Here is a 26,559-nt window from a genome sequence, read left to right as displayed (position 1 = left end):
TGCTAGGAGTGCACTACAGGTTCAAATTATGTAGTAAAATAAAGATGGTACATCTCTCACCTAAATTTAGAAGTCTGAAGGTAAAAGAGGGGGAAAAAAATAGCCTCCTGTTTCCATTCCAGGTAATTCCAGTGAATTATCTTCTGGAAATACCTCCAGTGATTAGAGAGGTGGGAACTAGCTCAGGCATATGTCTGGGTTTTAGGTACCTAAACTTATAAGAGAGAAAAATTCTACTGCAAATGCACAGTGATTGTTGTTAGCAAGAATTTCCAAGTATTACTAGGGTGTCAGAGCCCCAGATCTTCTCTTTAGCATAGGAAATAACTTGTTTCATATTGATTTTGTAACGGCAGACAGCATATATACATTCTTTGGTCTTGCCTTGTTTTACTTAAACACAGAAAAATTCCGAGAACTGAAGGATGTGTTGTACCTAAATTGAAAGAATCAACAGGTTATATGAAGTTGTGCATTTCAAATTAAAGATAAGAAATATCCATAAGTTATGAATCTGTCTGTCCTAATGTTAGTCAGCAAAGAACATCTAATGATGATAATGTTGTTGGAACCATGCTGGCCTGAAGATATGAAATGAAAGATTGGTAAAGAAATGTAACACCCTACATTGGACTAATTGATGCAATTAGAAAGAGGACAGACTTTAAAGCATGCAATTCCTTCACCAAGCCCAAATAAAATACAATGAAATAATTACTATTTTCATTATTTAGAAAGCAAAGTCAAGTAAGTTTCTCAAACAAAAAAGCCCTGCATTCGAAATATACCATTAAATGGGTTATTGCAGAATTCTCCAAATACAGATTGTGAATCAGTCTGCATAGGGATGGGTGTATAGGAAAGGGCTATTCTTGTGCACAAGATTTCTGAGACCTTAAGTGCCAACAGAAATAACTTAGATGTAAAAATAGATACTTACTTGAAAAGACTATTGCTAAAGTAGATGATAGAAACTCTGGATTCTTGCCATTATCTTGTGAAATTGAAAGAAAAGTATGATTCTTCTAATTAGGCAGCTTTTCAGCTTTACATAACTGACATTGTTCTTTTACATTTAGAAGCTATCAGAGTCAACAGGAAACTTTGAACTGATTTCTTTTTGTCCTGAGCCCTTGGATGCATTCTCTGCCAATGCCTTTTGTTTCTCACTTTGTTTGCAGGCACTTGTGAATTCCCAGGACTGTGGGAAGCAACTTCTAGAAGTAGTAGATTTGCTGCAAAAGCACAATTTGGTTGACTCGCAGATCTCTTCCTATGATGACAGATTGACACACATCACTCAAAGGACAGCAGAAATCAGCAAGGACAGCACAGTTAAACCAGAAGTGCTTTATGCAAAAGTTCAGATGCTTCGTCAGCTGTATCAGAACCTTATAGCTCTGAGTAAAACACGGTAGGACTCTGCTTATGGCTCTCCTCTTCCTGATCAGGATGGTCAATCAGTCCCCCTTAATCAGAAGACACAGCTTCCTCACATTTGAATTTTTTTTCATTTCTCCATTTATAAAGACATAACACAAGCAACTTAAATGTTTTTCATTACAGCTGACTGAAAGAGATGACTCACTATTATAGATAAAGAATAGATTCATTCTCAGCATTTCTTTTGACTTACTTTGTGTAGTTGGATTATCATGTGGTTATCTCCTCATCTCCTAGAGGAAGAAGGAAATTTTATTTTGTTTCCCATGTTTTCATGCATGAATAGATTAAGCTATGACAAAAAGAAGTTAGAGACATTCAAATTTTCTGTTTTCAAAGTTCTGAAGCTTTTTGATTATGCTATTCTGTACCATTTTCTCCTTATTCTGATTTAGAATCCTAATTCTGACTTAGATATACTGTTTGTTTCTTTGTTTCAGAAAATCTCAGCTAGAAGAGGCTTTGAAGCTATTTGAGTTCTTCCGTGACTGCAAAGAGGAAGAATCATGGATTTCTGAGAAATGGAAGCTAGCAAGAACAACAACATTAGGGAAAGATGTCAGCCAGATTACTGCTTCCATTCAGAAGCACAAGGTATCTTATTCTGCTAGTAGTGTCTTTTCTTTGTATATAGCACAATTTCAGAACATCTATGTTCTTCAGTCAGTGCAGCACTTATAAGAAAACTATCAAATCACTTGTTATCTCAAGTGTCATGACCAGTGTCTGGAACTTAAAAAAAAGAAAAAAAAAAAAAAAAAACACTTTTTTTGTTTTTCCCAATCACTTTTCCTAGCCAGGAGAGATATGAGGAAAGAAAGAAATGGTGTAAAAAGAAAAGACTGATCACTAATAACAGCAGTTAGGATGGGAGCCCCATGGATAGCATTGTGTAAACTGTGTAGAAACAACTACTTTTCCTAAAAGCTTGCTGTGGACTAATGTCACAAGTTTAGCTATATGAGCTACTGCCTTTTTCTCACAACGAATTATTGTAAACAAGTGGAGAGACCTTGTTTGTCACTCAAGTGGACTTGAGTGACAAAACTGAAACAGGAGCCTATTTGGTAGTTTTAATGTGTGTGTGCATCTGTTTATGTATTTGCTGCTTCTGAAAGGCATAAGACACCTGAACTGGTGGACCACAAACAAATATCTCCTTCAGAGAAGACTGTATATCAAACTTGCCTTTGCAAAAAGTTAGATTACTTGTGTGTGAGAAGCAGGGGTCAATCATCTTAGGGTTCAGGGAAAAATCATAGGCACAGCTAAGACATAGGGCTCTTGCAAGCATATGTATTGTAGTAGGTGAGAATAGGAACCCCCCTTTTTGTTCTCAGCTGGTGGTGAGTGAATGAGTTGAGCTCACTTGTCTCCTAACACTCTGCTAGGCTCTCGAAGCAGAATGCAACTCCCACAGGGCCATTTGTGCAGATGTAATGAGGAGGGGCTGGGAGCTGAGCCAGAAGAATCCTGCACGTGAGGATGACATCCTGAGACAGACAGACAACCTCCAAAAGTTGTGGCAGCAGCTCCAAGATGAAGTGGCTAATCGCAAAAGCCGCCTGCAGGCAGCAGCTCTCATCAAACAGGTAAGCAGGTCTTTGCTTATGGGAGACACAGATGTGGTTTGGTTCTGCCCCGCGTCACTGCATACAGGGCAACAGTGCAAGGAAGTCTTCAGGTGTCACTCAGTCATCAGAAAGAGATTTCCAGCAGTTCAATCTTGTCCCTCCTGCAAGCCAGCTAGGCAGGGGATTTGAGTGGTTTGTGCCTAGCGGAGTACTGTGTCTGGGGGTTGCTCTCAATTAAAAACTCTAATGGAAATATCTTGCATAATATTGCTGGTGTACAATATTTTTTGAAGGTGGGATCTGGTAGCTGTGTGACATTTTTTCTAAATTGAAAAAAAAAAAAAAAATCAACCCACACAGAAAATCTAAACAGAACAAGCACACCATAAGGCTTGGATCAACCATGATTTTTTTTCAAAGCCTGGGAAACATCTCACTGTGACTTTCTGATCTACACAGGTCTTTTACATATGCAGACATTCACACACCTGCAGATAGGTAGCTCTTATACAATCAGCATTCACAGATCACATTACAGAATCTCAGGTATTCTTATTATTGTCCCTTTCCCACATCTTTTCCTCGGTCTGTTGCTTGAACAAAGCTTAACAGCTCTGTTCTTGATGAAGTCTAAATTGTCTCCTCTATCTAGTAAATTTAACATCATTATTGTGTTTTACTTCTTTCTTTTCCCTTCACTACTATGGTTTTTATTTTGTTGTTTGGCCATCTTATGGGGGAAAAAAAGATTTTGCTGTAGGCTGAGTTCATTGTTCATTGCTGGTTAATTTTTAGAGCCTTCAGAAATGAATATTTTGGAATTATGAGGTGTCTACCGATGTTGTACATTCCAGCTTTCTTTCAACACTGCCATTAAACAGCATAAACCTTTAGTTAGGTTTCTTTAAAGAGTTATAGAAGGCAATGTTTGAACCTATTTACTCACCGTGATTCTCTGAACTGTCTGTACTTGATATAATAAAGAACATCGATGACTTAAAGCTTTAGAGCCAACTTATTTATAGCTGTCACAACACCTGGTGGTAACCATATAGCTATAGACCTAATGTCATTTCTGCCTTATTTATTATTTTCAAAAGAGAAGGGAGTTGATTATGATACCTTCAGGATGAAACCATGTGCTTTCTAATTCTGTGTTCCCTTCAGTACTTTGCTGACATTGATGAAGCAAATTCATGGTTGCGAGAAAGGCAACCCCTTCTGGCCAGCAAGGACTATGGAAAAGACGAATCGAGTGCTGAAGCACTGCTGCATCGTCACTTGCGCCTGGAAAAGGAGATTACAGCCTATTCCACAGAGATGAGACGTCTGAAAGAGCAGGCTGATATTGCAGCAAAGCAAGCACCAGCTGCAGTAAGTAGATGAGTGGTCATGTCATATTTTGTTCATTTGTTTTATAATTATTAAAGCTGGCTAGAAATGTCACACAGAATATTTTTCAATTGAAAAAAAAACTGTCCTAATGTTATATATTTTCAGTAAGGCATCAATTTCAACAGAATTTTATTTTCTAAACAAAGAGAATAAAACTTTGTTAAGTTTGCATTGTTGCATTTCAGGATGGAATAGGTTATGTTTTAAAATTATCTTGTCTGTGATAGTTTTATAATTTTATATTATGGAAATTATATATATATTTTTTAATTCAGTAGAAATATTGAATTGGAATTGAAGCAAATTTTTAGATTTCAAACAAGTTCATTGACCAGTCTTAGCCTACCTCATTAATGTTCTGTGAAATGCTAGAAATATGCTCATCTGTATAATTATTTCCCTCCACTGCTCTACACAGATCCCATCTCACCCTTTATTCCAATAACAGTATTCATTTCAGCTAGCTTCAAAAAGTATTAAAAATTTTATATAAAAAAAAAAAAAAGACATTAGGATGCAGATTCTTTGGTTTGTTAGCAGTTTTTAAAGTTAAGAAAACCCATTGTTGATGCGGGCACAAAATGAGAATTTTTAGTCAGAATATTTTCAACTGACCTAAATTAAACTTCTTTAAATAAATTCTAAATGTCTTTCGGTTATTTGGTTAATTATTTCAAAATAATAAATAAAAAAGGAAACATTCAAACAAATACTGGAAATGTTTTGTTTAAAAGGTCTGAATGTTGTGGTCTGAACTAGCAAGTCCGAATTTTCCTTCTACGTGAATTTTTTTATCCAAATCATAAATATTCGTCCACTTGATTCTGTTATATTTTCCTTAACAGATGGTTAAGACAGAAGCCCCAAGTGACTTGAATCAAAAGACAACTAAGCTACCATTCAGTCGAACCTGGGCTACATCTGAAACTGCATTTCCTGGAAGCTCCAGTACAGATGTTCATTTTGTTCCAGAGAACATCTGGAAGACCCAAGATGAAATAGACTTACTTTATGAAAACCTACAGAACATGGCTGAGGTACAACATTTCCATTAATGTTATGTGTTTCATTAAAATAGCCAAGTCCAAAGCAATGCAAAGTGAGGTTAGGTGCTGTGCCAGCTTCTGCTCTTCAGTTACAATACTATGCCTCAATCAGGAACAATGCAGCTGCTATTCAGGGTGGAACTTGCAGGGTTGAGATTATCACTGAAGTTTTGTATCAAACTGCATGAGAGCCTGTGTATTCACTTTATTCAGGCAAACTTCCCATTTACCTTCCAGTCTTCAAATGTTTCTGAAGAGTGGATCCTTCTGTGTATTTTCTTCCTAATATTTGCTTGCTGCAGCTGATAGCCTGTACCTGACTGGGGGGGGGGGGCGAGAAATAAAAGAAGATAAAAAAACTCCTAAATCTTTGGGCTGTCACAATGCTGAAAAATGTAAACAAATGTAATCTGAATTCTCCATATTCTCCTTTCATTAACTTTCACTCCTACCTGCTACACTCCTGCCCAACAAACCAGCAAAAACATGTTGTATGGGGTGAATCTTCAGTCAGTAGCAAGAAGCACAGTGGTCTTGCTGCCTGTCCAGGGCTGAGCACACTAACTGTTTCTCTTAAACTTATAAATCACTGTTGCTCTGGTAAGAAGTATTGTGAGTTTAAGGTAACACGTTCTATTCTCTGTCAGCAGTGTCTGTCACTAAACATCAAAACTAACAAGCTGCCACCTGTGTATTGTAGTTTATTTACATGCAAGGAACTTTTTCCTTCAAAAGACAAAGTAGTTGTTATAGCAACACCTAATCTTTCATCTGTTTTACAGGACAGGAAAAAGGCTCTGGAGGAGATGATCGGATATTACCGCTTCTGTAGCTCCTGCGAAGCATTTCAGTCATGGATGAAAGAAAAAGAGAACATTTTTCGGACTCTTCAGCCTCAAGCAGACAATGTGGAAGTCATGCAACAGAAATATCAGGTATCCCTTTTTGCTGCTTGCAGATGACCCCTTTTAAATCAGACTGACCTTGAGAGAATGGATAGACATCAGAAGTGAAGTTTTGAGAGTTCTTCATTTGTTGCAACTTACAGGGTTGTGCATAGATCAGATATTCCTTTGGTATAAATTAGGTCAAGCTTATTGAAGCTGATGCAATTATGTCTAACTTTTCCTGTGGACATGATATCATATTAAAATATCATTGTGTAAAAGGTTTCTTTCTGTGGTTTCTGTTATGGCACTTAAAGAAAAATGCCATGTCAAGAAAAAATCCTATTTGCACTTTCATCCCTGTGGGGTGGGACATACGTGCATAGACATAGTGTGCACACCAGGAGGAGTCAGAAGGACTATAGGGGAACTGCATGTGCAGGTTTGTATTGTGTCAGTAGGCAGGTAAATGAACAGCAAGGTGGAGATGTCACCTGTCAAAGTAGAAGATGAATGCCTACAAAAAATGATTGAGAACTGTGTCCATAGAATTGGAAAAAAAAAAAAGAAACACTTCAAGTTCTTCTTCTTGTACCTTTTCTGTTTTAGAGTTTTTTAACAGAACTGGCTGCAGGGAAAGGTCAACTGGGAGAAATTGAAAACTTAGCTGCTAAATATGGAAAGAGCAGTCCTGGCAAATCTGCTGAAATCCAGGTTTGGTTGCAAGAGATCAATAACAGGTAAAGGTGCTACTGGGAAAATGGGAAAATGCAGAATGTCAGCTGGTGGCAATTGGAGAGCTGACCTTTTCATGCCTAATCTAAACTGCATTGAGATTTCCAGCATGATAGATTTTTAACTCCCAGAACTATCCTGAGGGGAGAGTTTTGTATGTAGCTGAAGTTTGCTGAGTTTGGTTCCAGCTGTCACCAACAGCATGGGAATGGGACAAAAGGGGCAGGTGCTGCTTACCTGGGGCCAGCAGTCTGGGGCTCCCCAGAGCCAGGGCCCATCAGGTACAGGGGAAGCTTGTAGTCCTAATGGTGACAGGAGAGGCTTCAGTCAGGATGGGAAATTCATCTTTGGTGAGGGCTGAGGGCCTTGGTCAGCAGGGTCATGCCTGGCTGGGACAGGGCGGTGATGCAGCCAGGCTGTAGCTTGTACCCAACCCTGCAGCATCAGCCTCTGAGGAGAGCAGCAACCTAGGGCTGGGGTCAGCCCTGGCATCTCTCCCTTCACTGTCAAGTCTGTCCCTGCAACCACCAACAGGACAGGGCCCTTGGGTCCAGCAGCCAAACCCCAATGGGGGAATAAGAGGCCCTTGGGCTTGCATGCTAGCCTCTCCTCACAGCATGGCCATCCCCACGCCTTGCACAGACCTTCACTGGGGCAGCCTGCTCAGGACTGCCCTGGGCATGGCCAGGGCACGTGGGTTCCAGGCCAGATCAGAGTCCCCACAGGGATGTTTCAGGGGGACACATTGCTCCATGGACCAGGTCTCACAGCAACAGCTCATGGCTGAAACAGCCTGAGCTGACTGTCTGTACAGCAAGGGCTGGCTGCTCTGTATGGGATGGGGAGCAAGGAGACAAGGGGATGGGGATAGGAGAGGGGCCCTGGCAGTCAGGGCCAGTCCCATAGGGAGGCAAACAGGGAAGACCCAGGATGGTAGCCAGGGTCAGATGTGAGTCCCAGCTGTCCCCACTGTCACTAGCAGGAAGAGGGCAGGCCTTGGCTGCACTAGCTGTAGGCTGGTCCCAAGCCCAATGTCATACATCCAGGACTGGGGGGTTTGGCCCTGACATTGAGATATTTAAACTGCAGCATTTTGCATGTCTGTGGCAGGGAAAGCACAATGCAAATCCATTCTCAGGTAACAGTAGTGGATTCAAACAGTTCTATTTATATTGTACTGCAGCAACTGATTTGATTAATTGGTTGGGGTGAGGGTGCCCTTCGCAAATATTGAAAGGAACAGTAAATCCTGTTTTGTCTTCACCATGTATGTTTGGTACCTGTTGTATACATGTTCCTGTACATCCACCCACCTGGAACTGTGAGGCACAGCCAGGTCCCAGTTTTAACCAGTGCTGCTTATTTGCATCATGTTAAGTGTTTCTGGTCACCTGAACAGGATTCCCTTGTTTGAGATGTCACTGTGATGAACTCTGAGTTTTCTGGGGAGCACTGTTGTTCACATCCTCAGCCCACTTAAGTTCTGATGAAGTCTGTTACATAAGACTTCAACGAATAGAAGAAGGATATATGCTTACTTCCTTGCTTTCTGAATTCAACTCAGAAACAAATCTCACTCTGGCTAAAATTTTGCATAAGAAAGGCTACACATTGAATCTGTTTTTTAGGTGGTGGCATGTCCTGAGGTAGTGGCTGAGGCTACATGCAAGTAATTGAGTTCTCTCTCTCTCCAAGGTGGGAATGCATGGAATTGCTGAAAGAGGAGAAGGGATCAGAACTGATTGGAGTGGCTGATGTAAAGACATTTCTTCAGGACTGTCAGGGCATCGGAGTACTACTACAAAACAAGATGGTACAGCTCAGGGATCTGGAACCAGGGAACTCACCTGCTGGGCTGGAGTCAAACAAGCGCAAACTGTCTGCAGTTGAGAGAGAGGTCCTGGTGATGGAGAGGAAAATTGAGTACTTGAGGAGTGTTGCAAAATCGTAAGGAAACTGCTCTTTGTTTCTATATTCCTTGTTAATTTTCTAAGATAATGTTGTAAATGATGGCTATGAAGAGAATGAGCAGCCTGTGAAGTTTCCCTTGGAATTTCTTTATAGTATTATTTCTATATTATTTTATATATATTGTTTCTATAGTATTATAATATAGTATATATTTCTTGAGTATGCCTGTGTGATTGATACAGTGTTTGTTTCCAGGCTTTGCTGTTGTAGAAGGAATCTGTAAAAACCACAGGATTGTTTGTGGCTCTGTCAAATTGCCTCTACTAATGGGAATTAATTCCACATTTTGTACTTGTTATCATTTAGGTCCTGAAAGACAGTGATCAGGGGAGTGAAGTAAAGATAACAGAGAATTGTGCACTAGGGTTTGAATTTGAAATAGGAATTTAACGATGTTTAGTTCTTTGAGTCTTCTTTACATTCACAATGGAATGAGTTAATTGAACCATGAGAATGTTACCAGAGTCTTTCAAGAGGCTGTACTTTATTCAGTACACCATTTTCACACCAATATTTCTTTCTAGTTTAGAGTATTTGGTGCCTTTGCTGACATTCTTTTTAACAGAAATGTAAATATTCAAATCTATTACTTTTTAAAGAGCCTTGTCTCAAGCTTTAAATGCTCGAAGCTGTTCATCCAATTAAATGTATTTGATTTCTTGCTGTAGCATTAAAGACACCAACCCCGCAGAGAGCAAGGCCATCACAGAGCAGGTGGAGAACATGGAGAGGCTTTTGACAAAGCTCAAGTTGGAGACCCAAAATAAGCGGGATGTTCTGCAGCAGGCTCAAAATCAACAGTCCTTCCTGCAAGACAGCCGCAGGCTTCTGCTGTGGGGAGAAGGCATCAGGGAGAAACTGAGCAGTGAAGAAATGGGTGTGGATGTGGCTTCTGCAGAGCAATTGCTGAGGGAACATCAGGACCTTCTGAAAGAAATTAAGTCTCAGAAGGAAAGGTAAAGAGATTCTATCAGGCTGGGCAGAGTGGAGTGATGTTACAACAGTACTGTGAAGATGAAACTTGTCTGTTGTGTATATAAATTGTGCATGAAAATTACGCTGTTTTTTTAAATGCTCATGAAACTTAATGTCAAAAGGAGATGGCTGAACACAAAATCCAGTTATTTTTTGCATTCTTATACTGATGGCAAGAAGAGTGAGATGTCTATTTGGAGTAGTGTTTCACAAGTTCTCCTGACACTGGAATAATGCCACCTGCACTTTATTTCATTTCACCCAGTTCTTCTCTTCCTAGGCCTTATGTTTCCAGTTGCTATCATCTTCAGTTCTGTTACTCTGTATCATTATAAAGTTTCAGATACAGAGCTGGCTCTTCTTGTCCATTTAATGGGAAAGCCTATTTCTATGGGGTTTCAAATCAAATAGGGAAATCCTTCCTACCACCTCTAGCCTGTATCCCTGAGCAAACAACTACATGCACTTTGTAGTGTACAATAATGGCTAGCAGGGAAAGAGCAAGTGGGATTGAGGAAAGCTTAGTGTCTAGGTACTGCTAAAAGAAAAATCAGCTATAGTAGAAAAGAATTCATATGCCCTCATGCAGTGAGTTATCACTTTTCTTTCTTTTTCTTTGTCACTGGGAAGATTTGTGCAACTGGAAGAGCTTGGGCGCAAAGTAATCCAAGAACTACCCAGTAATAGCAGGACCAAAGATGTCCTACAATACATGGAGAGGCTTGCCCAGGAGAACAAAGAGCTGGAAAAGATGTGGGAGCAGCGACAGAAAAAGCTGCAGGATGGCTTGGAATTGCAGAAGTTCAACAGGGAAGGAGACCGTATCAATGCTGCCCTCTCTAGCCATGAGGCCTTTCTCCGGGGAGATGACCTTGGGGTATGTACGGCAGCTGATTTTGTTTCTTCGTAATTCCTCTCCCCATCCAGGGAGTCGCAACAATTTTCTTAATTAAATCAGCTTCCTCATTCTTATGGTTATGGCATTTTCATACACTGAAACTCGACTTTCAGGTCTTATTCATGTTCTTATGTTTGTATTCATCATAATGAAAAGGAGACACATTGTCTCAAAAACATTTTTAAAAATAGCTAGAGTTGTAATCTATTGCTGTGTTTGCATGTCAGATGATTTAAAAACAGTTCAGTGACCGGTTTGGTGTCGAATGCTAAAAAAAAGGTTTTGAGCTTGAACATAATTAGTTTTTTTCATTGAAATAAAAAACTCAGTTTAGAAAAAAATACGTTTTTTCTTTTCAATAATTATGTTAAAAATGTTAAACCAAATGAAGGTAAAAACCAAATGCAGATAATATTCACAAGATCAGTGAAGGAGAATTTTATTCTCCCTCACTGGAGATTTTATTCATTATGGCTATGCTGGCATATACATGTAGATGCAGAATACAGATTTTCTTAAGAGGTGAAAAGGAACCATAATGTAGGAACAAATATAAGATGGAGAAACAGATATGATACAAGCCTAAACACATCTGCTGCTTGTTTATAGCCCTGAACGTGTTATGCATGTGCTAAATGTACAGTGTCCATCTGTCTGAAAGAGAAAGGGGATAGTAAGGTCCTTTTTTTTTCATTGCTACAGAAACAACATACGACCTAGAAAAAAAATGTTCAATATTTCTTTCTTAAATGCAGGACCATGTAGATGCTGTTCGAAGCCTGCTGAAACAACATCGTGAATTTGAACAAGTGCTAATGGCGCTGAAGAGACGAGTTGAAGCACTTAATGAAAATGGGGTGAACCTAATAGAAAGCGGGCACTTTGCATCTCACGCGTGAGTCCAGACTCCTCCTTCCTTTTTATTCCAAGGGGGGTTTAGAAAAGACAGGGATTCCACAGGAAGGATTTAGTTTTAATAAATTATCCAGTATGATTAGAGTGAAATGAAAATCTTTCTCTAAGACAGGATTCAGACTCCAAGGACAAAGGGCAATGGCTTTAAACTAAATAGGTTAGATTTAGGTTAGATGTTAGGAGGAAATTCTTTACTATTAGGGTGGTGAGATACTGGCACAGGTTGCCTGGAGAAGCTGTGGATGTCCCATCCCTGGATGGGACATCAAGGCCAGGTTGGATGGGGCTTTGAGCAGCCTGGTCTAGTGGAAGGTGATCCAGCCCATGGCAGGGGGGTTGGAACATGGTAGTTTTTTTAGGTCCTGCCAAGCCAAGCCATTCTATGATTCGATGTTTACAGACTGTGATTTGCTGGATGAGGGCAGGGAAAGGGGAGTATTTTAGAAAGATATAAGCTTCCTGTTCTCTCAGAACAAATAAGTGAAATGTTCTAGGTTAAAAATGGCATTTTACAGAACACTAGGGTAATTCTTCTTTTATCATAAACTATGTATAGTGTTAAAACTGCTTTAACATAATCACATTAAATGCTTGCATATTTCATTTTTTCTTTCACTTATCAGTATCAGATATGTTTATAATGTATACAGTATGTTTGCTGTTAAAAATTTACAAATGTCTTCACAAGGAGATAAATCATCAGGAACAGCTCCTTTGTGTTGTTGTGGAAGCTCAAGTGTCATCTGTAATTCCTTTACTGTGATAGACCCACTAAAATCTAGTAAAGGGAACTCTGCATAAAAAAGGAATTAGAAATTGAGGGTCAGAATGGACCTCTTAGGTCAAACAGACTGTGGTTTTGTGATCACAAGTGATAATTTCTTGAAAATTTCTTCCACAAATTCATAAAACTGCTCTTAAAACCAGATTTCTTGCCAAATCTACTACCATTAGAAGGCCATTCCGGAGCATCATTGCACAGCTATACAAAAGGAAGATCCAGAGCAGCTGGCAAGCATTAGCTATTTTCCAGATGAGTTGTACATGGTCGTAGGACAGGGTCATATATCACTTCCTCCTGTCAACGGATGTGTTGAACTAGATTCCAGTCATATTACACTAATGAATACAGTATAGCCATGGGCATCTATATGACTACTACTACTACATTGGACTTGTTATTTTTCTTGGTAGTATTGAAGAGAGAATGGCTACGCTCCGACGAAGATGGGAACGGTTGGTACAAAGCAATGCTGAGAGAAAACAAAGGTTGTTGGATTCCCTGCAACTGCAGGTAAAATGACTGAATCTGCAGATTTAGTCAGGCATGCATGAAGTAATTTCACCCCTTGGCTTAGTAGGAGACATATCTCAAACTGTTGAGCATTCCTACTGCAGCTCACTTTCCACTTTCTCTTTGGTTATGAGACAGAGAATTTCACTATCCAGGGAAGAAGTGATGCACTGGTGATAGATCTTCCAAAGCTATAACCAGAGCAAAATACAAAAGCAAAAATTGAGACATTGAATGCAAAATATCACCAGAATATTGTACCTACTGGATAGGTTTATACTACTCATTACTTAATATACTTCTGAGCCTTAATCATTTGGCAAAAATTAACATTTTACTCTAGATTAATGTAATTAGGGAGAATGTTTAAAGAAAGTGTTACTCATAACCGTCAATGGATGACTTCTGGCTCACATTCTGAATTCCTAGTGACAATTTTTCTTCAGAGTTGAGGTCAGGTTTTGCTACTGCAGTGTTACCTGTGCTTGTTCTCTTGTGCTTAATTAGTCATGTTGTGTTACAGTTAGAGAAGCATCAGGAACGAGATTAACTTTTTATTTTTTGCATTTTAATTTTGTTTTAATCAGGTCTTCATCATTATTTATTGCCTTTATTTGCTACACATGCAAAGAAGGACTTCACTTCAGGGATTTGATTTTCCAGGACACTTGATTGTGGCTTTCTGTTGTAAATGCAAATTTGGCAAGTTCCCTCTATGTTCCTTAGACTCTGTTCACAAAAATTTTTCACTCAGAGGGTTTATAAATAAATGAACAAACATTAAATATGATTATTACTCTTCCTATAAGGTGCCCTATGTGAAAATACCTACCAAAAGTACACAATACATAATTGGGACTCACCACTTTATGCTGGCTATATATCTTATTTACACTAACAGTACTTTCGGCAAGAACTTGGCTTCTAGTGCTGAGACACAAAGTTATATGGGAGGGTTACGCCACATATCGTTAAAATAGTGTGTAAAAAAATGCAAACCTTTGCTGACAATAGAATTCAACAGATTAGTATGTAATGTAAAAAGGGACTAAGAGATATTACTCTGAGGGCTTAAGAACTCAGTAGTTCAATGTCATAACTCCTTAATTAAGAGTGCTGATTATGTAGAACAACTTGCATATGAAAATACAACACATTTCCTAACTCTTGGAAAAATCAGGGCTTGATCCTAATGGCAAGGATGGCAAACTCACACAAAACCAGAAATTAAATCTATTTAATCCTATTTGTTTCTGTAAGGAGTTTAATCGTGATGCTGCTGAGCTTTTGATATGGATGGAAGAGAAGTACAAGATAGCATCAGACGAATCGTATCGTGATCCAACAAATGTTTTACGCAAACTGAAGTGGCATGAGGCTGCTGAGAAGGAAATGATGGCTAATGAGAAGCATTTTGCAACACTAATAAAGGTGAAGGCAGTTTTGGAGCTAAGTCTTCCATCTTGTACCAAACTTCATAGAAGTTGATCTTCTCAAAAATAAATAAATAAATAAATAAATAAATAAATAAAATAAATTGTGCTGTGTTTCTCCAGAAAGGAAATCAGATGGTTCAAGATGGCCATTATGCTGCAGTTTCTATACAGAACAAGATGTCAGAGCTACAAAAGAAGTGGAAGGAACTGTATGGCAAGATGACAGAGCGAGGTGACAAGCTGAGACAAGCTGGGCAGCAAGAACAGCTCATGGAACTGCTCCAGGTCAGGAGGTGGTGGGATGCAGAGGGGAGGGGTGGCCTAGAAACCTGGTTTCACTGTTGATATGGAGTGATTCTCACAAAAAAAAAGAGCAGAATACCCTCCAGGTAAAAGTATATTTTAAGGTGTTTGGACATCAGACAGATCACTGGACTTTGCCTACAGTCTCGAGAGAGAAGACCCCAATATAAGGCCAGTCAAGCACACTAAAGCTAAGAGTAGGACAACAGTGCCAGCATGGCACCAAGATGCAAAGCTGCTGAGCTCTGGCTCAGCACTGCACCTATGTGACTATTGAATACTGAGAAACAAATCAAAAGTCTCTGCAAGATTAAACTCTATGCAAACATTCTGGCTTGCTTGGAGTCGGTTTGAGGCATGGCACTACATTAAATAAGTAATCCAGGCAAATTGTATGAGAGGAACAATATGCTGTGAAGCTGTTTACAGATACTAATATTTAATGAAACTGTTGTTGTATAGAAATCAAAAGCTAAAATTTGAAGCCTTTGAAGTTTGTTTTATGCAATGTCACTGAAGATGGTTCAAAGAGATGATTTTGTAATCATGTACTTTAGTGGCTGGGAAAGAAAAGTACACCAAAATAGAGAGCAAAGCAAAGTATTCCCAGGAGGTGCCTCTTATAGACACCTGGCATCGTGTTACCAAGAAAGAACATACGAATTTAAAAATTGTATCCAGGAAGCTGTCATGGGAATAGCTGAGTGAAAGAAAATGGTGTTGCAAGGTCATTATGAGTGTGCAGTAACCTTTTCCCGGTAGGATGCCAAAAAGAAGATAGAGAAAATTGAGAAGGTTCTTCAGGAATCAGAGACAGGCCATGATCTGCGCTCCAGCCGTGATCTACTCAAGCAGCACAGACAGCTAGAAAATGAGACACATGAGCTGGCAGAGAAAATGAACTCTATTGTGTCTCATGCGAGGAAAATGGCCACCAATCACTTTGACTCCCAGAGGATTCTGGAGGAAACACAGAAATACCTGAAAAGGTGAGGTGCCATTCTCTTTCTGTTTCCACCCCTTGTGACATAGCATTTTTTGTTCCGCATTCTAGAAGATGCCTTTCTGTTGATTAAGTTTAAGCTATATTCAGGAATTATTTTTCCTACTGTTTCTGCCACAATAGTGCTTTGGTCTGTACCTGCACAGCTGCCTGTTGACTCACCTCAATATTTATTGCTGGAACTTACTTCTTGTCTGCTGCCCTCCTACTCTGGTCCACTGGTTACCTATAGGTCATCCAGCTGCTTGCTAAGAGGTGCAGTGATCCAGTATTCAGTAGTGGCTAGCTTCCTTAAAACATCACAACACAAGGCTATGGCTTCAAAAGCGTAAATCTTCTTTCCCTCTATTGGAGTGTGTTGTTATCATATAAGACTAAACTAAAAAGCGGACTTAAATTCTCTTTCTTCCAAAGAGCACTACTTAAATGGTTGGAAATTGAGGCATGGATTGTGTGTTAACTGTATTCCCCTCTAGATGTAGGCTTACGAAGTGGAAGATTAGAGTGTTGTTAATTGTCCACTAGCACTATATATTGCAGCTGCATGATCCATGCATGGCTATATTACTACAAAGCCTTATCAACAGTATCACAGCTTCATACAGTCCTGGTCCCATTTCCTCTGCCCTCATATCAAATCTCTTCCATACTTGCCAAAAGTAGCCTTCTGGAGAAGGGGTTCTTGTATGTACAGTCAGTACTATCCATTGAAGTTTAATTGCAGAGGTAGGTGTCCAGTGTTCTGTAATCATCCCTGTGGTATAATAGGCTAATTCCCTTTGCAAAACTGGGATAAAGCTTTTTTTAATGTATATTTTCATGGATGACCCCTAGGTTTGAGTCTTTACAAGCACCTCTTAACGAGAGACGTAAGTTGCTGGAAGCTGCAGTGGATCTTTACGAGTTCTACCATTACCATGACATGGAGATGAATTGGATTAATGAGCGTTTGCCTATTGCCCATTCTACCAACTGTGGGAAATCTTTGGATGTTGCTCAAAGCCTGTTGCAAAAACACAAGGTAACTCCTTTAATCAAGTGTATTATAGCATGTTGGCACATTGGACTTCAACTTGGTCTGCACCTGCAGTGTTCTCCTTTACTTCCAGGAAAGGCTGTTGCAAGCAAAATGTAGTGGCATGCTCTTGCTGAAGTATGATTTCAGCACATTGAGACAAGTCAGCAATGTGGTGATGATTTCCAGAACAAGGAATTCCTGTAGGATCTACAAAAATTGTCATATTTTACAGTATTCCAATTCTGAGAAACTTTATAACTCTTCCCATTAAAAGTGGATAAAAGCTAGTGTACCTCACACTAAATAGAGAGTTTTTTGCTTTGTGCAGTGGTCTTAGTAGAATATTTTAACTCTCATATACTCACACTATTTTAGTTCTACACTTAACTGCACTCATTGTACATGCAATGTCATCTTGAGGTAGGTGCATGGTAGATCCCGTAGGAGAGCCTAAAACATGGAAAGGAGAAAGGGTAGAATCAGGGCAGAGCACTGGGCCAAGGACTTTGGTGAGTAATGCTGAGGTTGGAAGGAAGTTAAAAATGCCTTCTGTCACCTTGCAGATCCTATCTCCTCCCTCAACAGCAATACTAACAGCAGAATATTATACAAACAGGAATAAGACTGGCAGCTCAGGCTGCAGCTGTTGTAGAAACCAAAAGTCCTTGTGCTCACTGGCATAGATAATTGCTACACTGTGCTGACCATCACCAGCTGCCAGTTTTGTTTATGACTAGGAGAACAGAAATGTCTGTGTCATCACATGCCCTTCCTTTCTTCCTCGATTTTCTTTTTTTCTCATTCCCAGGAATTACAGGCAGAAGTGAATGCTCACAAGCAGCAAGTCCAGCGGGTCCTGGATAAAGGAAGGACAATGATTGTGGGCCAGCATCCATCAGCTCAGAAAATAAGTGAGAAATGCCAGGAACTTGTGACTGCCTGGCAGGGCCTGGAGAAAGCCTGTGAGGAAAGGATGAAGCAGCTGCAGCACTCAGTTGGCTTCCAGGAGGTATAAATTACAGCAGAGTTCTCAAAGAGTAGCTTTTTCAGAGAAACAAGAGGACTAAAGTTTTGAAGTGAATTACAAACCAGCTTCAGTATCTCCCTTTACCGAGCCTGGAATTCACTTAAGCTACTTGGGGTGAGACTCAATGGAATGGAGGGCTGGGCTGCACAGCTGAGTGCAGCCTCCAGTCCAGAGTTGGTGCTCTAAAGGTTTAGCTTGGGCTCTGTACCCATCCCTTATGGTTGAGTGTAAGACACACATTTTTCCTAATAGTAGCTCCTTTCTCAATGTCTTTATACAGCATCAGGCTTTGACTTAAGTAATGCAAAGGAAATCTGAAAAGAATCGATCTAACCTGTGCCTGTTGTAGGCAACAAAATGACATTGAAAAACTGATAAAGCTCTTCCTTTCAGAACAAGTTAGGAATTCTATTATTTCAACATATTATTTCAACAAGATATTGGACCATACATTTAATCTGCTTAAAAAAGAGATTGCATGCAAATATTTATCTGGATAATCCAAACATTGTCATCAGTGGATCATTTGAAGTGCAGTTACACAGGTGACACAGGTGGTTTTGTAGACAAACTGCATTTGCACAGAGCTCACAGGCTCATCTAAAGTACGCTCCCTGGAGAATCTGATCATCTGGCTCTTATTTCCTCCACCTGTGAAAAGAGCTGCCAATACTGTAGGCTTAATGAAGCCTGATTTTTATAGGTGATTTGAACTTCTCAGAAAGTGGGAGGAGAAATATCACACTGTTAGTAGTTAGCACCTACCCTTAATAAAAGATGAGTCAAATAAAAATGTCAATGTGAAGAAAGAACAGTAAGACAACTAGAAACTTATTGCCAGAGCTTTGATGTCTGGAAAGGACCTTAGTTATCTTGCACAGAAATCTTCCATCTGTGGCCTCCTTCATATGATTTGACGGAGCAACATATATATATTGTTGCTCTGATAGTATATATAAAATCCTTATAAGAGGTTACAATTAGAACCATTTTTAGAATCAGGTTCCATTTGCCATTTAGAAAGCATTTTTTTTCAGGGGGTTTGCAAAGTTAACAAAGTCTTCCTTGGCTTCACTGCTTAATAGGAATAAAACCCAGCTTCTTCCAAGAATCCTGCAACTTAGTCTGGTTCATGCAAAATAGTAGTTCTTGGGATTAAATAGTCTTTGTTATTCAATATCACATTGCAGTAGACCTTACTGTAGTAAGGTCTCCATTTCAAATTTACTAGATCAAAAAATGATATGAGTATTATGGAAGTTGAAGTAGATGTTAATTTGCTTTCTCTTTAACTGATAGTTTCTAATGAATACTTCAGACCTGGAGACTTGGATAGCAGAAAAACGTCCACTTGTGACCAGCAAGGACTATGGTAAAGATGAAGATGGAACACTGAAACTCCTCAAGAAAAATAAGGTATTTCAAAAGTGTTTTTAGTAATTCTTGAAGAATTAAACAAGAAATGTTCAATGTTTGTGAATGTGGATAAGTGAAAGAACTGAGTTCCTATGTTGCTTTGAGAAGGAATTTCCACTCTAAGGTTTGAATTTATGCATCCATTGACAAACAAGTTTAACAGAGCTAGGATCTCCTTTGTATTGCATACTCTGAGAGTCTCGTGTGTAGTATATAGATGTTATGGGATGAAAGAAACACACTTTAGTGATGAATGAACAGTAGTTTGGCAAAAAAAGAGTGATAAATATTCTCATCTTATTTTTCTGAAGCCAAACTAACTGTGATCTGATATCTGCTTTTCAGTCTGAACATATGCATGAAGAAGCTTTTTTTTTTTTTTTTTTTTTTTCTTTCTCCTAGAATCAAAGATACAGATTGGGTGTTATTATTCCAGGAATACTTTGTTTTAAAATGTATCAGAAATTTCTAATTGTTTCTATTTATCCAATTTGTTTGATTTTATGTACTTTTTTTTTTTTCCAAAAAAATATTGAGAGCAAATTGTCTGAAATCGTTCAAGTCATGGAAATGTCACATACTTCCAGAAAGTTTTTCTTCTGTTTTAATGTCTCATTGATTATACCATAGGCTGGTGCAAAATTTAAAGCAGTAGAACTCTTGAACAAGTTGCTCTCATTCCACTCTTCTCTCTGCCAGGCACTGCAGCATGAGATTGCTGTTTACCAAAACCTGCTGAAAGAACTAAGTGAAAGCGCCCAAAATCTTCCTCTTGTGGGCTCTATCCAGCATGTTGAGGTTGATGCACCAAAGCAGCAAGTCCACGCAAGACTGCAGGAGTTGCAGGAACTAGCAGCAGCAAGGTATGAACTAGAAAATATGCAACTGACTCTAATCTAAATTGCCCCCTAGATCCTAGGTTTGATTCAAAGCCTGTTGAAGTCAATAAAGAATATTTCCAGTTACTTTGCTAGAATTTTGATCATATCTATCAACTCTCCTTTTTCTAATTGCATGCAAGGAATTGCTTATTTCTGTATTTGAATTCTGTGCACCTATGAGCTTTTTATTATTACTAAGCAAAAGTGCTACGTTTTGTTTAAGGACTTTCACTGCATAGTAATGCACAGTCCACAGTAATGTTGATGTTTTACCTGTTGTTTCTATTTTGTTTACAAATTAAAAAGTAGAAGCATGAATAGAAATTCCTGTGAATTAGACATTCAGAGAAATAAATTTTATTTCTCTGAAATAGAAATAATAAAATATTTGAGTATGTTGAATGCAGAAATGTTCTGTGTTGTTTCATGCTTAACATTAATCTGGGTCTCATGGTGCCTTATTGGTGCTCTGGTTTGTACCTCCTGTCTGCATTTCCCTTGGTGGGATGGATACTCTGAGTGGGCTCCATCTCTTGTGATGAACATTTGTGATTCAAACAGAGGGAAGCCAGGTTCACCTTTGCTTGAATATTTGCACAATGAAAGGCAGTGTTAACAGATGGAAAATTAGATTTTTGTTTGCTGTGTAAGGCCTGTAGTATGTCAGGCTGTATTATAAGATACTCTAGGCAATCATAAATATGCAGCAAGTTGCAGCAGTTTTGCTGCATATGTAATGTGAGCTGAATTACATAGAATGTCTTTCATAGCACTTGCCTTCCTGGTGCACCAACTTTAGTTAGATTTCCTTCTCATTTTCATAAGTAACACAACCATCTTTAGAAAGACAGGTTCAAAAAAAAAGGTATTCTCATTTAAAAACAAACAAAACTGAACAGGGAGAGAGCTCAGCAAGGTACTGCACTCTTCTGAAAACTTCAGCCAGTGAGTCTGACCTGGCTGACAGCTGTCATCCTACAATTATCCTTTCCAGTTGTGAGAAACAAAGTCAGCTCTTTTATTAGAGACAGTGAATTTTGTTGATGAGACGCTTTGGGTATTAGAGGGAAGAGAGTTATTTATTGCCCTCCACTTTTTATTCCCACCATCTAATTGTATTGTCTTGTCCTTGTCTTGTTCCCCCAACAGAGGGAAAAAGCTGGAGGAGACTCTTGTCTTGCATGAGTTCATACGGGAATATGGAGATCTGCAGGACTGGATCACTCAGCAGAAACAAGCAGCAAGCTCTGAAGACTATGGAAATAATTATGAGCATGTCTTGGTGAGTTTTTTGAGCAACAATCTAAAAACAAGCAAAATGTATGCAGTCAGACTTTAAAAAGATTCTAAGGCTGTCCTTGAAAATGCAAAAGACAAAGAAAGAATTAAGTATAAATCACTAGGAGACAGGAAATGAAAAGGTTGAAGGGTGAGTGGGAAGGACTGACTGGTTATGACAGGCAGACAACACTGCTAGTACTTGCATCCTGTTACCTGAACTACATGAAACAACTGCACAGTAAAATGCCAAAGGGAAACCTATTTTTAATAACCATATATTTAAATGTGGTATACATTACGGATTTTTTCATTACAAGTGCTAATGAATGGATATCTACAGCTATGCCTTTTCATATGGCAGAAACTAGTATAAACTCAGCCCACTAGAAGTCAATAGCCATTTGTAATCTTAATTTTTAACATTTATTTCAAAATATGTTGTGTCCTAAGTCTTAAACTTGGACTACATTATTCACTTGAAGTATTAAATAAGCTTATGCATTCATGAAGTAAAAGTGTATTATTTATTGAAATTCATTGTACATTGAAAACGTTTATTGCTATCCCTGGTAATCATGTTTCTGACTTGTATCTGCATCACAGACTTCATGTTTTGCTAACAATCTGTAGCTCCTCATGGTCTTTGGTAAAATCTCTGGTAATATCCAGTCATTGATATCCTCCTCTGCAGTTTCTCTCTCTCTGAATATGGTCAGCTCATTACTTGTTTCTGTGACAGCTGAGTGGATATGTTTTGGAAAAAACAACTCTCAAAATACCTTTGTTGTTGTTGTTTTCCTTCAAAAGCAACTTTGTGCCAAATATAACACATTCCAACACCAATTGGAAGCAGCTGGGAAAAGAGTTGTGACTTGCCAGCAGCTGGCAGAAAGCTTGCTAAACTCTGGGCATTCTGAGTCCCGTGAAATCCGTCAGAAGCAGAAAGAACTAAGGTAGGAGACTTGTGTTAACTCTATAATGCTTTGTCCTTTCAGTTCACTCTTGAGAATGAAGTGAGAAGAAATAAGAAAAAGGCACATCCACCCAGTTCTCTAATTGTAAAATAAGTAGTTTGCTCACTTGACAGAGAATGGTTGCCATGCTTCATTTAAAAATAAGCTACTATAATTCAGACATTATCTATTTGCTGATTTGCCTTCTCACAAACTGCATTGGAGATGCTTTGCAAACAAGGGATGAGTGAACTTCCTTTGCCCTTTGAAACAGGATCACCTAAGTGTAGGGCTGGGTGTTCAGTTGAATCTTTATTGCTTTTAACTTTTGAGCTTGAATCCCATAACTGCTCTGCAGCTGTTAAGATGTTCTGAGCCCATTATGTTTGGCATTGGTCCAAGCTGGCCCAAAGGAAAAAGATGAACAAGTAGTTGGGTCTGATTCAGTCCTCCAAATCCTGCTGTGTCAGTTGTAGAACTGAGCATGGTACTAAGCCCTGGCAGTAGAAATCAAAAGAGAACCTGATTCAGTCATCCATTCGGCATCCAGGTTGGTGTGGCAGTTTTAGGGAGGCTGCTTCATGTAGTTGAGGAGCTGTTGTATGCATCTTTAGAGCTTCATGCATGTGCTTCATTCAGGAGTTTTTCTTCCCACTATCTTTCTCCCCTTCTCCCATATCGCTGCAAAAGACTGTAGCATATAAAACCTGAAGAGCATATTGAAGAGGGGTGCCCTTATGTAGGCATCAATTTAAGTGCCTGGAGCAGATAGGAGGACATGGGAAGAGTAGCATGACAAAGTAGGATGCCAAAATCACTTCAACAGAATTTAATAGCAGGACTGAAAAAATAAGAGGAGAACTTGTTCTTAGTCTTTCTTCAGACCATGAATCTTCTTTACTTTGAGCTTTCATGTCTTACATGTGTTCTTTTTCCCCTTGTTCCTTCCTAGGAATTCCTGGGAGGAGCTGTTGGAAATTACCAGATTACGAGGTGAGCGGCTGAAAGACGCCGAGGTGGTTCACAAGTGTTACCAAGATCTGACAGATGCTCTGGCCCATATTGAGGTAAAAAATATTGGTGAAGTCTCTCATAACAAATAACAAGAACATACATTTCAGCTTAGTTTGTATTCTTAAGATTCTCAGCATGCTTACTGCTGCCTTCTAAAAATATCTGTAAGAAAACTGATTACTCAAAGTGTTCAAAAATAATTCTTGGGTAATTTTTAAGCACCTGACTGGTCACCTTAGGAGAAACACTGGTGAAATTGAGTACATCTATAGTTGCAGGTCTGTGGGAGAAGCCGAGAAGACCAATGCTTGAAGTTGTCTCTCATTGCAACGCATATAGTAATGTTGTTTTCAGTCATCAAGCCTGACTAAGAAACAGTTTACTGCCTCACTGTTCTTCTTTGTACACCATTGTAGCTTTACGTGCTGAAGAAAGAACTCTCCAGTGGAAAAGGCATTGGTCTGGTTTACAGCAACATTAACTTGGAAGGATGTCAGGCAGTCATGTGACAATGCAAAGATATGGCAAAAATGAGTTCTTTTATTCTTGTTCTAGTGGCCAGTACTGGTAATAATTTTAGACTCCCAGTATGAAAATGAGGAGGGGGGCAGGCAAAGTCCCAATGAAAATCTTCAGACCTCTGTTTTATCTGAGAATCCTAAAGAATTTCTGGAGAGAAACCACATCCTTGCTGTACTGAGAGGTGTGGTTTCCCTAATGCGGGTGGGTGTAGGAGGGGGCAATCCAACAGAGCTTCCACTGTTCACAAGGTAACAGAGCTTTGCTGGGTTAAGTGCAGTCGATTTTCCACTTGCTTGTACTGGCAAAGGCTACCCTATTCAACAATGTTATTCCTGTTTTCTTTCCCTGTTATGAATGGAAAATCAAATATAATGTATTCTCCTATATACCAGCTGAGGTTTTCCGAGCCTTGCATGTATTTAACTGTAATAATGAAGTAGTTAATTCTGTAGCTGTAACAAGTGACGGTTCAGGAACACTCCAGAAACCAACTCCTGGTTTATCCCTATTCTGGATTTGGCCCAGGTAAACAGTATGCACTTCTTGTGTCACACCCTGTTAATAAACTTCATTGCTGAGAGGGAGAAAAATTCAGTCATGCCCATCCATTCCTCTGTTCCCTGCTCAGATGCCTAGCAGGGAATGCCTTTCCTTGTAGGAATATAGTAGTAGAAGACCTCTCTTAGGTGACCAACTGCCGTGCTGTCAATAGGCAACTACAACATGCATCTCCTTTTACAGCTCCTTACCAGTACGCATTGTTGGTACCCCAAACAAGCCTGTGATTCTGTTACAGAAATTCACTTCTCCAGTGGTTAGAAATGTTCTTCTAATTTGCATCTAAATGGACCTGGAGCAAGTTTTCAACCATTTTATTCTAGTGACAGCATTGTCCACCAGCTGAAATGCATTTTTTTGTTGTTGTTGTTTTTCTTTGCTTGAAGCATTTCCAGTGCATGTCTGTGTAACAACTAAATCCTCCCCGAGAACCTTTGTTAAGCTAAAGAAATGCTTAAGTCTCCTCTTGTGTGATGATCATGCAGTTTCTCTCGTATTTAAAATAATCCTTCTTTGCATGTATTCAATTTTTAACTTATCTTTCCTGGATGAGTATAACTGAATTTTTATCTGAAGATGGTTCACAGATAGACCACCTGTGTCCCAAAGAATGGCCCGAAACTACCATCTGTCAATGCTACTTTAAGAACTCACTATATGTCTCTGCAGTGGCTATTCAAGATTGATTCACAACCCCAAGCCTGTAAGACATTCTCTTGTATTGCTTGACCAAGGAAGGACTTGAACCTTCATCTCTCACAGTGAAGCTGAGTAGCATAATCACTGAGATGCTTACCAGTGAGTTACTAGGACAGATGTGCTAGGACAGAACCCTAATGGTTTCCTTTTACAGTTCTCGTAAAAGTAACCCAGAAGGGTAATCCTTATCAGTGCAGTATGCATACACAGAGTAACTGAAGTAGACCTCTATGTGTTTTACCTATAAGTAGTAACTAACAAAGCTTGCTTTGATTTTAATCCTTGCTAGGAGAAGTCCAAAAGTATTCCAGATGGTATTGCTAAGGATATGAGAGGTGTGCAAACCCAGCTCCGGAACCATGTGGCACTGGAGCATGAGCTCCTTGGGAATGAACAGCAGGTAAGAAAGAAATCTGTGGCCTTTAATGTGTATCCAAAATCCAGGTTTCCAAGACAATCATAACATAACAAGTACTTACATTTATGAACTTATCTATAAAAGCCTGGCAAACCCTAAGGCCCTTTCTCAGAGCCTCCCACTTCTTTAATATGTTCAAAGTCTGTAGGCAATGATAAAGTAGGTCATTTAAAACCTTACAAATAAGGGACAAATTATAGCAAGTGCTGACTGTTGCAGTGATTCACAAGGATGTTTTTGATGCTATTTGAAATGTATGATTATACCAAGCTTTATGATGTGTACCACCTTGTTCAAAGCATTCCAGGTGATTACAGGGGAAAATCCAGAATCTGTTTAATAAGTAGAGAGACTGATTGAACACAGAATGTGTTAATTGACTATAGAGGATTACAGAAAGAAGGACGGGGCAACAGTCTGAAAATTTCAGCAAGTTTAGTGGGTTAGGAGCGGGAATGTGAGAAAGAAAAGAAGGATAAGGCTTGTTGCACAAATTTATGAAAAATTTCAGCTCGTGTTGCTTAAAAATCTTCCTTGTATCTAGGTGACTTGCATAGCTTTAACTATACCAATGAAATTAGTATACATTTCTATTTATCCCTTTGTTTTGCAAATGTAATGCTGTAGTTAACACAGCGTGTGTTATACTGAGATTACTGAAGTAGCTATCCCAGCATCACTGGCCGCATCTCTTGGCCATGCTGCAGATAATGCTAAAATTGGTACCACCAGCTGCTTCTTAATTTTAAAGGTAAAAGAGCATGAGATGAGCATGAACAGAATGTAGTTACAGTTAATCTATACTGTCATGGTATAGGTATCTATTATTTGCATTGCTCATATATTAACTATAATTAAAAAAAAAAAAAAAAAAAGAGAGAGTGAATGTATCTGTCT

General features: G+C 39.1%; 1 protein-coding gene across 2 annotated transcripts in view; it reads left to right on the top strand.

The window, feature by feature from the left end:
* The window catches only part of SPTBN5 (spectrin beta, non-erythrocytic 5), a 104,796-nt gene that overhangs the window by 19,905 nt on the left and 58,332 nt on the right, over positions 1-26,559 (top strand). For both annotated transcript variants that reach the window (XM_032188411.1, XM_032188410.1), the window contains 23 exons: positions 1,182-1,414; positions 1,884-2,037; positions 2,835-3,035; positions 4,185-4,391; positions 5,258-5,449; positions 6,241-6,393; positions 6,955-7,085; positions 8,776-9,027; positions 9,720-10,007; positions 10,657-10,903; positions 11,680-11,819; positions 13,034-13,133; positions 14,394-14,564; positions 14,690-14,854; positions 15,635-15,861; positions 16,710-16,896; positions 17,702-17,902; positions 19,220-19,336; positions 20,036-20,199; positions 21,367-21,499; positions 22,306-22,451; positions 23,404-23,518; positions 25,534-25,644. In XM_032188411.1, the coding sequence (XP_032044302.1) occupies positions 1,182-1,414; positions 1,884-2,037; positions 2,835-3,035; positions 4,185-4,391; positions 5,258-5,449; positions 6,241-6,393; positions 6,955-7,085; positions 8,776-9,027; positions 9,720-10,007; positions 10,657-10,903; positions 11,680-11,819; positions 13,034-13,133; positions 14,394-14,564; positions 14,690-14,854; positions 15,635-15,861; positions 16,710-16,896; positions 17,702-17,902; positions 19,220-19,336; positions 20,036-20,199; positions 21,367-21,499; positions 22,306-22,451; positions 23,404-23,518; positions 25,534-25,644 (4,035 nt within the window). The remainder of the gene's footprint in view (positions 1-1,181; positions 1,415-1,883; positions 2,038-2,834; positions 3,036-4,184; positions 4,392-5,257; positions 5,450-6,240; positions 6,394-6,954; positions 7,086-8,775; positions 9,028-9,719; positions 10,008-10,656; positions 10,904-11,679; positions 11,820-13,033; positions 13,134-14,393; positions 14,565-14,689; positions 14,855-15,634; positions 15,862-16,709; positions 16,897-17,701; positions 17,903-19,219; positions 19,337-20,035; positions 20,200-21,366; positions 21,500-22,305; positions 22,452-23,403; positions 23,519-25,533; positions 25,645-26,559) is intronic.

The sequence above is a fragment of the Aythya fuligula genome, chromosome 5 (assembly GCF_009819795.1).
Source record: "Aythya fuligula isolate bAytFul2 chromosome 5, bAytFul2.pri, whole genome shotgun sequence".
NCBI classification, from domain to species: domain Eukaryota; kingdom Metazoa; phylum Chordata; class Aves; order Anseriformes; family Anatidae; genus Aythya; species Aythya fuligula.
Note: the sequence above shows the minus strand (reverse complement) of the source record. Positions and strands in the feature narration are given on the sequence as shown.